Here is a 13122-nt window from a genome sequence, read left to right as displayed (position 1 = left end):
TTAACAAAAAAAGCAAAGCATGTTTCTCAAAATATCAAACTATCCTTTTAAGTCTTAAACAGTTTCACATTTGTCATTTCTGTCCACCCTAAGAGCTGTGCTTTTGGCTAGAGAAACAACAGATTTCTCACTTACATACTCTGATCTCCACTCTCTCCTGAGCTTTGATATGTAAGTAGCACAGATGATGTGTCTAGCGCTGTGATCAACTCATGAGCTCATCAAAGGTTTCCATGCCAAGAATGTGATAAAGAAGGAAATCCTTTATTAATATGGTGGTCATATGCGGGGAAGGTGGGAGTTCCAGATTACCATTGACCTTAGAAAATGACAGTGATAATGTGATAATGATTATAGTCTGCATTGAGTGAAGATAACCACAGTGTACACAGTACAGATCACATGCAAACAGTACAATGACATGATAACAGCTGTGTCTCCCTGATACTTTTGTCTCAATGCAGTTGGGAGATTGCTGAGAATAAACAGAATGATTCATTCCTCTCTGGAGGCCGCACAATGATTCAGAACTGGATTGACAATTCAAATAGTGGTTTACGTGTGTGCTCATTTTGACAACACTTCAAATTCACTTCATGTTCAAATGCAGACAGCGCTGGAGAGGGAGCTCGACAGTATCAACACACTAACAACATTTACGAGTTAACGAAACATTACTCAGCGCTTATAATGATTAACTGTGATGTTTTTATAGAAACATGTTGTTGGAACAAATGTAGGGAGAGTGTTATGACCTGTGTGTGTGTGTGTGTGTGTGTTTCAGAGATCTCATTTCGTGTGTGGCAGTGTGCTGGTAGTCTGGAGATCATCCCCTGCAGCAGAGTTGGCCACGTCTTCAGAAAGCAGCACCCGTACACCTTCCCTGGGGGCAGTGGGACTGTGTTTGCAAGGTAGAACGCAAACATGAACACAAACACAAACACTGAAAAGGCTGATCACTCACTAACTATCCAGGCTCCATCACATCACATATTTCCCGCTCACACATTTGCTCAGTTCATACTGGTTATCTCCTGCTTCCCTTTGATGAGCTTTAAGTCATGATTTCACCTACATTCTGTGTGAGTTATTATTGGGCAGCTGTGACTGAGCAGCTAAAGCAGGTTGCCTACTAATCACAGTGTTGGTTTGGTCCAAGCTCCCAAATTGTCGAACTGTTCCTTTAAAAACATCTCCAAGTGAGCAAACTCCAGCTGCTGATGAAGATCAAGCTGTAGCATCATATAATGACAACCATAACCCCAGGCGGCATTGTCTAACATCAAGGAGTTCATATATTGTGCCGCTGTAGCAGTAATTAATTCTTGTCGAGTATCTAATATTAATAGTGGGGTTGATATTTCCCTCCATACAACATTCTGTGACTTCTCTTTGTACTGAAATGATTTCTGATTTTGTATCAAGTGCTGTTGTAACCACTGGAACATGCATTATTGATTTTAACTACAACTTTGAGAATTAAACCAGTGTTGGATAATTAAAACTAAGTACTAACAATTAAAAAGTCATCACAGGGAAAATGGGATTGAGATTTGGAAAGAATGCTCTTCTTAAATATAGAAGATCTGTTTTTGCATGCAGTGCCCTTTAGAGCTTTGATGCATGTGACAACATAATCATCAATAATGGGAAACATGATACATCTCTGCTTTGAAACGGTCTCCAAACCGCCCCTGAAAACAAGCTCAACAAACCCTCGCGGCCCTGATTAAGCACTCCAAACAGATAACAGGGAATCCACAGTGGCTGTGGTTTCTCTGGTCAAATCACTGGGAAGAAACAAGAAATGCAGGACTTAATAGACAACCACGCGGAGAGCGTGAAATCAGCTCAGCACCGCTGAGTGGTATTTGTGATGCCTCTTCAATGCTAAATCCTTCCAGTGGATATGTATACGTTTATGCTTTTGTTACATAAACTAAGCAAAAGTCTCAAGAATAGTTTCCAACAATTGAAGATATTGTTGACTAATTGATGGGTGCAGTGGTGCTCTCATGTATCAGCCTCAACAATGGCCACTCGCAATGCAGAACAGCTTCATCCTCAGTTCAGCGCCTCGCCCTTCAGTCTGAATAAAGTCCCAGACACCCTGTCTGCTGCTGGTGACCCCAGGGAGCTGCGAGGCGGCACCTGTGCTGTCTGCTCCAATGACTTTATAATTGTTCTGGGAGCAGCATTTCCCAAATATCCCAGTTGCATATATTGCACATGGAGAAAGGACCATGTTGGTGTCAATGTGAAGAAAAGTAACGCGTCCTAGTGCGCGTTATCTCTGCTGCTCGGAGACAGGCGGATCAGGATGAAATGCAGATTTCTGCAGAGGCTCACACTGGTTGCACGTTAAATATATAGTAATATATAGTTGTTGTAGTGAAAGATACTGAAATACTGAACTCGAATCTGGTGTCCCCTCCAACATTTGAGTTTTTAGTTCTCATCAAGCCTCATTAAAACTAGACTACGACTCAAGTGTTTGAAACTGAGACATTCACTGTACCAGAAGTTCACTGTGTTGATGTTTCAGAGCCAACTCACAGTTTCCTCACTGGCTTGTTTGTAAGAATTTGCATTTTCTGTAGAATACAAAAAGGCTAAATGCGACACTGTAGACAATTATTTGTCTCAGACAAAAGCAGTGACGGTAGCATCCGCTCCACTTCTGTCACACCAGTGCCACAGGTACAAGTTCTGTGCCTGTCTGGAACAGAAAATACTGATTCTTTACAGTCACAGCTTTGTTGAAAGTTGAGAGAGGCCTGTCTCGTGATGAAGAAAGGTTCTACATAAGGTGAAAGGGACAGGTGCATTCCAGCTGGTTATCTTGGTGTGTCCCACTGACTTGGCCCACTTACCAAGGTAATAAACAGCTGCAGCTCACGGAGGCTGGACTTACGACTCAGTCAAGTCTGAACACACAGACATGACACAGACATTTTTGACGGTGTCATCATATCCAGTTCCAACTGTGAATAAACATCCAGAAAAAAAAGGCACTCCTTGTAATTGCAAAATGTGCCTGAGAATCATTAAATGTTTTCATCATCAAAGTAATCCAGTGACAGCTGTCTGTACGGGAACTGTACAGCTAATCCAGCACACTTTTAATGGTGCCAAGTCACCAAAATGTAAAGAAATATGAGCTAAAAAAGACCCCAGTGACCCCATTTAGAGAAAGTATATGAGTAAGTTATGTTTTTCTCTTAATCTGACCGTACTGAGTTACGTCATCACAAAAATTGTCACTGGACATCATGTGAACAGTTTGTTGGGCTTGCGACACACACACACACACACACACACTTTTGACCAATGAATGCAATAACTGGAAAAATTCACACATGCTACCATTTGTCTCTTTAACAAGTGAAACTCTGCCCTCCCATGGCTGTACAGATGTATGAAAAAATGACAAGCTGGAGAGCATGATTTTTGTCCATCTAATGAAGTCAGTGCCATGTGTCTGGGCTACCACACACACACAGAGCATGTCTGCCACATACATATCACACCTCTCCCCATTTTCTCCCTCTCTCTCACCCTCCCCTTATTTCTCTTCTCTCACCCCTCTCTCAGGAACACGAGGAGAGCAGCAGAGGTGTGGATGGATGAGTATAAAAACTTCTACTACGCTGCCGTCCCCTCAGCGAGAAACGTCCCCTACGGGAAGTAAGTACCGTGAAGTATGAGCCCTGCAGGAGTTAGATAGCATAATGTAGCTGGATCATAAAGTCACAAAGGCAGACCCATGAATGGACGTATTAAATGGATTGGCAATTACCAGCATGTCAGCTGAGAGTCTTGATGTGACATGAGGCAGCTAATGAGGCTTAAAACAGGGCAAAAGTAAGTGCCTAATTTGCGCTGATCAAAAGACTGCCATACTTTTTGACAAGCTGAAGGGATCAGTGTTACATTATGACAGCACACGCCACAGCAAAAGAACATGCTGGACCCAAACAGCATGGCTGTAGGCTCTGAGTGTTCTGTAGAAATGGAAGAAAAGGCCAACGTCCTAAGTGTCAGTTCAGGAGGGGAACTGTGATGGATCCATGCATTGTTCTGGTGTTTGTTGGAAATTTATTCACACTTTTTCTGCTGCTTCAAACCCAGTCACACTTTTCACTTTTCACTTTTCACAGAATGTCCTACACAACAATGAGTGCTTTCACATTCATAGAGTCCAACTAGACAAACATAAAACTGTTTATTCTGTGACCTTGTAAGTGCACTCTTCCAGCGCCAGCCTAAGCTGTTATTTTCCCCAAAGGATGCAGCCTCAGACGTGAACCAGGCCTCCACTATCTGCCCTTACAGTGCGGCAGAGTTGCAGGGCTATAATTCAATCAATCAATCAGCACGTTTGGAGAAACAGAAACCTCTAATTCTCTTGGTCTGTCACTATGTTTTTCTCTCTCTTAGTATTCAGAGTCGTTTGGAGATGAAGAAGAGATTAGGCTGCAAGCCGTTCAAATGGTACCTGGAGAACGTCTACCCTGAACTGCGGTAAGAAAATGAGAGTATTTTATCTAATATGATAGGGTACCTGATGTGACACAGTGTATAATATTCTGTAATAAGACTTAAATTACATGTTGGGAACCTCTCACCTTAATTGCAGTTGCAGTATTACGAAGACTTGGTTTGTAATGACTGTGATCTGCTGTGTACTGCGGTCTAACCTTTTCTACTTAAATACGACTCAAATGACTGAAGTATCATTTCAGGTGTAATAACAAAAAGGCTAAATTCTCCTATTTTTGCACCGCTTCTTCATGCAAACAAAAATGTTAAAATAGATTTAGTGCATGCATGATGCCTTTAATGTACAATTTAACAACAGTGCATTTGTGTGTGTCTTCAGAGTCCCTGATCACCAGGACATAGCATTTGGAGCCTTGCAGCAGGGAGGAAACTGTCTGGACACCCTGGGTCATTTTGCAGACGGGGTGGTGGGCGTCTATGAATGCCACAACGCTGGGGGAAACCAGGTAGCGTTACTACGACAACACACACAGGTCAGCTTGTCATATCCACATTCCGTAGACACCTGGGGTGGCAGGTGGTGGCTCTTGTGGTGTGAGCACAGGGGAGAGATCTGTATAAAGCACATGGTCTATATGTCAGTCCTGCTGCAAGCTTAACATGTGTACAGTTCAACTTACATACAGAACATGTGTACATGGAAGTACGTCAGCATTGATCTTGCAGTATGTGGGTGGGCGTGTGTCAGTGCGTAAGCTTGTACCAGTGTGTGTTGGTGTCTGCACTTTCTCAAATAGTTTATTCCTAAAATAGAACGACAGGTGTAGTGGTCTTACTGGGGAAACTGGTGTCACTTAGAGTTAAAGTCTAGTGTACCCCTATCATTTTACAATATTACCAAACTTGCAAAAGTAGTTTTTCATTTTTAAAACCTAAATTTACAAATTGAAATGCAGCTTCGGCTAACAAAGACACTTGTGTAATTGGACATGCAAATGTACAATACAGAGGGTTTGAGGATGCACGTCTTGATAGAAGCCAATAATTCTCCCTGTGGGCGTCGGTTATACTGCTGTATAACATAACACACAGAGACTGAAAATAAGTCTGCCAACCTCACTCCTGTTTTCTATTGCTGCTATTGTATAAATCAGGACAGTACAAACCCTCTTTTTTACCTGTTCATGTGAAAGGGCAGCACTGCTCTTATATTTCATGTAAAATAAACTTGATCAACTGATATAGCTGTGACATCCATTGTTTGATTGTTATTTGATATGTCAAGTCCTTTGTCTATTGTAATCTGCTAATCTCCTCATATCTGGACTTTTTTATCTTTTTTTTTTTCTTTGTATACTTAGTTGTATAAAAAAATAGAACGAAACAAAAGCTGTGATCGCTATCAGTAACTCTTCCTGGGTGGATTTTATGAGACATAGTGTGCAGTACTTCAACATGTGTAGATTAGCTGTGTTATGTTACAAGATAAAACGTGATATTGGCCAAGTCTCCGTTTAAGAGGACTTCAATCATTGCTTGCTCAGAACATCCATAGCCACCAGTAGATTCAAGATTCAAGATGTTTATTTGTCATGTGCACAGTAAAAGCACGGTGGTAACACTGAGCAATGAAATTCTTACTTTGCTAGTTTCCCTCCACATAGACAAAAATAAATATAAAAAAGGCAATGTACAGAAGAATAATTTAAGAAGAAAAAGAAACAAACAGTGTATTAGAGTTTGATTGCAGTTCACCAGTGCCAAAAAAGGATAGTGCAAAGATGTAGACATTTAAAAAAAATATTCAAGTATTTACGGGTTGCAGAGGTAATGTACAGTGTAGTGATCAATTGTATGCAGGTTATGCAGTATGTGGGCATGCAGAGGTGTGGGTGTGTTTTGTGCTAATGCTATATCCATTTCTGTGAAGGAGTGGGCCTTGACCAAGGATAAGTCAGTCAAGCACATGGACTTGTGTCTGACCGTGGTGGACAGGACAGTCGGCTCCCTCATCAAACTACAGGGCTGTCGAGAGAATGACAGCAGACAGGTAGGTGACACCCAGATTGGTTTACCAGAGCTTACTATTAGCTTCAGAATCAGAATTACTTTAATAATCCCCAGGGGGAAATTGCTTTTTGTTACACACAGCTCCAAAAGAATAAGAATAAGAATAAACTTCAAACACAAAGTAAAATATAAATATATGAAAGTATGAATAAAAAAAAGATGTATTAAAAATTATACACAGAGGTAAATTACTGCACCAGGTGAGTCCAGAGTCTTATAATAATAATAATAATCCATATCTTACTACACAGATTAGTGCTCATGTGTAACTTTTCTTGCAAAATACATCACACGACTCCTTATATTTATGTGGTGACGTTGTTCTCAACAGAAATGGGAGCAGATTGAGTCCAACTCGAAGCTTCGTCACGTGGGCAGTAACCTCTGTCTGGACAGCCGCAGTGCCAGGATGGGCGGTCTCACTGTGGAGGTCTGCAGCCCGAGCCTCAACCAACAGTGGAAGTTCACCCTCAACTTGCAATCATAGGGGCAGAGTCCGAGAAAGAGCTGGATATCGGATAGAGACACCTAAAGACTCTGAGACCCACATAAAGAGATGGAAATAGACTCGAGGAGAAAGACGGACTTGATGGATTAATGGATCCCTCTCGCTCGCTCCTCCTCTTCCTTGTAGGTGCAGCCAGTCATGTCTATACGCCTCTCTCCCACCTGACCCCTTCCTCAAAAAACAAAGAGCCACACCCAGTGGGGGAGGGGCATGTAGACCGTAATGGAGTAAATGAGAAACTGACTGTAAATGGTGGATGGATGGTGACGGTGATGATCACGATGAGGATCAAAGCGATGAAGAGGCTTTCCATCCAAACTACATACCTCAGTGTTGTTTCATTGATGGTTACAGAGGCAAATGACGAGTGAATTCTTTCTGTTAGTTTCTTTGATGCTGGTGAAATAGAACTCTTTGACATTTTTACTTTGTGATTATTTTATTTTCCTATTAATGTTTTTTTTTTTTTTTTATTTCTTGCTGTTAATTCTCTGCAGAGGAACCTTTTTTGTTCTTGAAAGGATCGGATGTTGGCGTTGTCGCTCCTCCCCAGTGCTCCCTCTTTGATTTACCACACCAACGCAGACGGAGGCGTCAGGTTGTGGTTTCGCTGAGGTTTGGGCGTAGAGTGATGTGAAGGGAGGAAATGGACTTGATTCCTTGAGCCTTTCCTCTCGTTTACTCTCACCGGTTTACAAGATCAACAGAGAAAACAAAGGTGGAGAGAGGAATGCTGTGTTCTGCTTTGGCTTCTACACAGGTTTTCCTACAGATTGCCTCTTGGGGTGGGAAAGTGGTTCAGGGAGGAGCTTCTGTTCTTTGGATGGGGGCCTGACACTGGTTTGGCTGGAGGTGCAGCTCCTGGAATCAGGAAGTGTCCCGAAGCCCACCCTCAGGACTTACTGTTTGTGTTGAGGCTGTAGCGTTGGCTGCTACAGCCTCCTCACCTCTACACCTTTATCACAATACACAGGAAAAAAAATCTCTCATCAGTCTTTTTTAATTTACATTTGTCAAAAAAAAATGGAACCAAATTTCAAACGGATGTTTTGTGTTTCAGAAGTAGCAGAAGAGCAATTTGAGTTTTTCTTCACACACTCTCACTGCTCTCTAACTGCTCGCTGTGGAGCAGATTGGTTTATACATCTTTTCATGGACAGATAATTTCCTTTAATTTCCTTTCCTGCGTCTATGTTGACATTGTTGGAAGGTTACTGTCTAATGATCACAACTGGGTTTCATTTTGCAGCTGTTTCTCTAGAGCTAACAGGTGTTGGCTGCATAAGAATAATATTTTACAGATGGGCTAACGTGATGGAGATATTTGTTTCTATCCATTCCACATCCCCCTGCCTGCTCTGGCGCAGCAAGGGAAGGAAGGAAACACCCGTGTCTGTATGTGGCTAACACTTGACATCGGAGGTCCCTCTGTATGTTGACAAAGTAAAACCTTGCTTACTCAAGCCTGAGAACAGATGTCATGCAAAGGCAAAGACAGACTGTAGTCAAACATGCACATGTTCTGAAAAGCTCCTTCTAGCTGCATGTATCTCCCACAGTTCCACTCAGTCACTCATGTTTTCCATCAACATATTTTTTTTTTTCTTCACTGTGCCTGTTAGATGAGCCATCTGTTCAGAAGTTTGAAACTGCAACAAACAAGGTTTTACTGTTTGTCCTCACTCTGTTTCTGCTAGAGGTTAGCAGATTTTTCTGATTGCACAAGCAGGATTGTTCAGCTTTTGCTGATACAAATGAGTACACTTGTTTATTTTGGCGAGCTACTTTACTCCATGAAACAGCATTTCGGTGTCACCAAACAGAATTGTGCCACCTCTTCGTTTTTTGTTACCTGATAGTGTTACTGATGCCATTTACAGTACATGTATCAGTTTGTTGTGTATCTTTTGCAACACGAGTCTCTCCTGGGCTTCAGCATCGGTTGATCTTAACTGCTGTGATCCTCTCCGCTCTTAGTCATTGATGAGTAATGACTGTGCAGCTTTGGGGAAATCGTTTGGATTAAATCTGGAGCAACTCATCACTTTGCAACTTCAAGGCAACTATATTAACGCAAAAAAATCTCTACAGACGCACTGTACATTAGAAATGGACTAAAAATCACACCTATTTCCTCGTCCATTCTAGACAGAAGCTGCAGCATCAAGTGTTCTTTAATGCCAAATATCCTCTCTTGTTTCTGTATTTCTCTTACATTCTCATCCTCACTTGTCAATGCTCCTTTTTTTTCAGTTTTGCTGAGTGACAGAAACTGACAAAGACAGCTGGTCATGTTTGCTGTGTTGTCTGACACTTATCCATCCTCTGTTCCATCACTTTTGTTTGCTTTCTACCATTTTCTTCCTTGTGGGTGTTGAACACGTCTTATACAGTAATGTGACTGTGAGCAGAGTGAGTGAAGGGGAGAAGGTCAGCTGAAACTGCAGCTGGTTGAAAAGCCTATCCTGTGACTTGATAGGTTGCTGCATTGTGCCGCAAGGCACAGGACTCGTGGGTGCGAGGCACAGGCCCGAGGGGCGAGCCTACATGTGGGGGAAAGTTTTGTGTTGCCATGGTGACCAGACCCAAGCGCCCAAATCTGATTTAGCGTTTCAGGTTTGTTTATTTGCTGTTCTGTTTGGAAACTGCAAGAATTAATAACTGTTGTACTGTAAATGATGGAATTCAAGTTAATTAAGTGCATCCAAACAGTGTGTGTGGAATGAAAATCATAGGCAGTGGTGGAGAACAGCACGTGACCCACAGCATATAGGGGCCTGATGGATGTAAACATGATGAATTCATAGGGCAGGTCTGGAGTTTAGGTTTTCTTGAGATAAGTTTGGTGCAGGTACTATTATTTTTAATATTTTCTCATTCCTATTCCTTATTAATCTCCTTAATATGTATGAGGAGAGTGTGTCAGGTCTGGTAATGGGCTGGACATACAAATGTTGTAGCCTCCTAATTTAATGTCATTTCAACATCGTACTGTGTTTCATGAGCACAGCAATTCTCCAGTATTAACATTTGTCATGAAATTGTGATACTTCTGTGTTGTTCACTGTGGGATAGGTGAGAATAAACTAGGAGGTCTTAATTTTCAAAGTATCTAGCCCTTTGTCCCTGCCAGTGAGGGTGACACGATGCTTTTAGTGGTGATAGCACCCTTTATTCTCACTCCTCTTGTAGGTAACAAACAGAGAAGCAGAAAAGGAAAAAAGGGACTCAAGGTCGTTAACTTCTGATGCACAGTTTACCACCAGAGGGTTTCAGACTTTCTTAATCACATTTTCCTTTGCCCTTGGTTCTTTTTATGATTATTAAACTGTTAATTCAGCCCTGCTAAAACAGCCAGGCAGTGGAAACTGAACAGGCTTGAGAACCAAACTGCACACACCTGAGTGACCATGGCAATACTGTCTGCTACAACCATTCACATATGTTCTTTAAAGCCTTTTCTTTTTAAACTAGTCTTATTATTGTGAGGATGAAAAGATTGCTATTTTATTTCTAATTATTTTTATGTTATACACAGAGAAAATGACTGTAATAATTAAGTAGTCCAGCGGCTTATTTGATTGGGTGATTAAATGTTTACATCTTTAGCACAATGTGCCAAAGTTTCTTCCTGCTTTTCCTCTGTATGACAAAGAATGAGTAAAAGTCTTTGGAAATACAGAATGAGTCGCAGAGACCTCGCTCAGCGCTGGGTGCACCTTTGCCTACATTATGTTGTGTATCTCATTGTTCTTCCCAGTCTCAGACCTGTAGGACACGCCAGGACGAAGACGTCTCTTCGCTGCTCATTTGGTGTCAGTTTTAAAATGAACACATTCTGCACTTTCTTTATTTAATGTCTTTACATTTGTCTGCAAAGAGCCACCTTTTTGTGTATGTTACACACTAAAGCAAATCATCATTCAAAGGGAGGAGGAATATTGTCAAACTTGCAGACAGCATTATTGGCATTAAAAGAGGGCGTCTAACTGAACACCAGTCAGTGAACAAGAGCGTCTTTCCCACTGAGCTAGTAGTAGTTTATTCATTCTCACTGTTTTTAAAGAAAACAATCAATAGGTTTATTTGATGGACTTTAATAAGAGAGGGGATGTATATGTCATGCTTTGTGTTCTCTCAGCTCTTCCCTTAAACGGGGAGAAAAGTTATGTCACGATTTGTCCCAACAAGAGGGATGTCTTTTCCCCCTCAGCACCCCTCAAATCCCCGCTTAGGATTAACAGAAGAAGAGCCCTCTCTCATATATGAAAAAGCCCTGCTGAGACATCCAGCTCAGGGCTGCTTAAGCCTCTCCATCCAACAGTGTGTATGAGTCTGGGCACAAGAGGGGCTTAACATGCACATAAGACACTATACTGTACAAGTCTCATCAACCAGTAATGACCGAAACCGTACTCAATACATGAACTAATCGGGTAATAATGTGTTTTCTAAGAGGAATGTGTCTTCATTGAATGACAGTGGTGGGTGATGGCACGAGGGGTCACACATGTAAAAGTGTATATTTTTGTATATACCTACATCAGTGTGTGTACAGTATGTACATATATACACAGTGTACTCAGCCGCGGTTCCTAGTTTTGTTGTCAGACTGTACAGCGCTTCTAACTGTTCCCTGTTTTATAGATACTGCAGAAATTCATCTTTGAATGATGAGAAATGATTAACTTAAATAAATGCATTTATATATATAAACTGAACGGTGTCGAGTATTTTTGGTCTGCTTCAGCGGTTGGTGGAGCAAACTCACAATAGATGCATAAGCACCAACAAACATGCCAGGATATGGGGCACATTGATGTTGTACGATATGTTGTAGCTCACAGTTATTGTTCCAGCCCTGCTGAATGGGGTGGAGGACTCTGTGCAGGCCAGTCATCATCTTTAAGCTACAACTATTTCCTAATGAACCTTGCTTTGTACTTTAGGGCATCGTAATGTTGAAACACTTACCACAAAGTTGAAAGCACGCTGTTTTCTCAATTACCCTCGAATGCTTTAGCAATGACACTTTAAAATTGTAACTAAGGACTCTAACTATGAAAAAGACACAATACTACAGTATGGTATTCTAGTGTGGTGTATAGGACAGGGGCAGGTATATCTGTCTGGTAACTTGGTACATCAAAATTTAATGTTTATTTAGTAAATGATCTGATCAGACCGGAAAGAACCTTGATGCATACATTTGCATGATAATGCACACAGATCTAATGTAAATATTTAATGCCCAGCACTCTTATTAATCTGAATCAACTTTATTTTCCTTGTATGTTTAAACATACAAGTATGTTTAAACATACAAGGACTTTTCCAGTAGCTCACAATGTGGCCTGTTTGCTGAGAGCAGATGTAGAAACACTTAGACATGCTAGTAACAAGGACAACAGACACGTAACTATGATGGACAAGCAAGTAGGAATGAAAATACATACATTTATATACAGTGGCAAGAAAAAGTATGTGAACCTTTTGGAATTTCACGGTTTTCTGCATTCATTTGTCATAAAATGTGATCTGATCGTCATCTAAGTCAAGGGTATTGACTAATATAATGTGCCTAAAATAATAACACAAAAAAGAATTCTGATCTTTCATGTCTTTATTAAGAACAACCATAAAACCCTCATAGTGCTAGTGGAAAAAGTATGTGAACCCTTGAGTTCAGGTGTTGGCATACCTGGAGTCTTGTTAAGAAAAAGAGTTGTGGACTAGAGCTACTTTGACTGATAAAAACCACTCAAACTTTTTGAGTTTGCTCCGCACAAGAAGAATACGTTTATGTGAGCCATGCCTCGCCAAAAAGAGCTTTCAGAGGATCTAGGATCAAGAATTGTTGATTTACATAAAGCTGGAAAGGGTTACAAAGTGATTTCAAAGACTAGAAATTCACCAGTCTACAGTTAGGCAAACAATCTGCAAATGGAGACACTTTGGGACCGTGGCTACTCTACCAAGAAGTGGGCGCCTAGTCAAAATGACCCCAAGAGTACAACGAAGACTCATCAATGAGGTAAAGA

At 41.2% G+C, this 13122-nt stretch overlaps 1 protein-coding gene across 1 annotated transcript in view; it reads left to right on the top strand.

The window, feature by feature from the left end:
* The window catches only part of galnt2 (UDP-N-acetyl-alpha-D-galactosamine:polypeptide N-acetylgalactosaminyltransferase 2), a 51528-nt gene extending 39731 nt beyond the window's left edge, over nucleotides 1-11797 (top strand). Inside the window, exons 11-16 of the mRNA XM_070845739.1 lie at nucleotides 785-911; nucleotides 3595-3687; nucleotides 4441-4524; nucleotides 4883-5009; nucleotides 6434-6553; nucleotides 6905-11797. Coding sequence (XP_070701840.1) covers nucleotides 785-911; nucleotides 3595-3687; nucleotides 4441-4524; nucleotides 4883-5009; nucleotides 6434-6553; nucleotides 6905-7060 — 707 coding nt within the window. The 3' untranslated portion in view covers nucleotides 7061-11797. The remainder of the gene's footprint in view (nucleotides 1-784; nucleotides 912-3594; nucleotides 3688-4440; nucleotides 4525-4882; nucleotides 5010-6433; nucleotides 6554-6904) is intronic.
* The last annotated feature ends 1325 nt before the right edge of the window (nucleotides 11798-13122 follow it).

The sequence above is a fragment of the Pempheris klunzingeri genome, chromosome 1 (genome assembly GCF_042242105.1).
Source record: "Pempheris klunzingeri isolate RE-2024b chromosome 1, fPemKlu1.hap1, whole genome shotgun sequence".
Classification (NCBI taxonomy): Eukaryota; Metazoa; Chordata; class Actinopteri; order Acropomatiformes; family Pempheridae; genus Pempheris; species Pempheris klunzingeri.
This window is presented reverse-complemented; position numbering and strand designations above follow the sequence as displayed.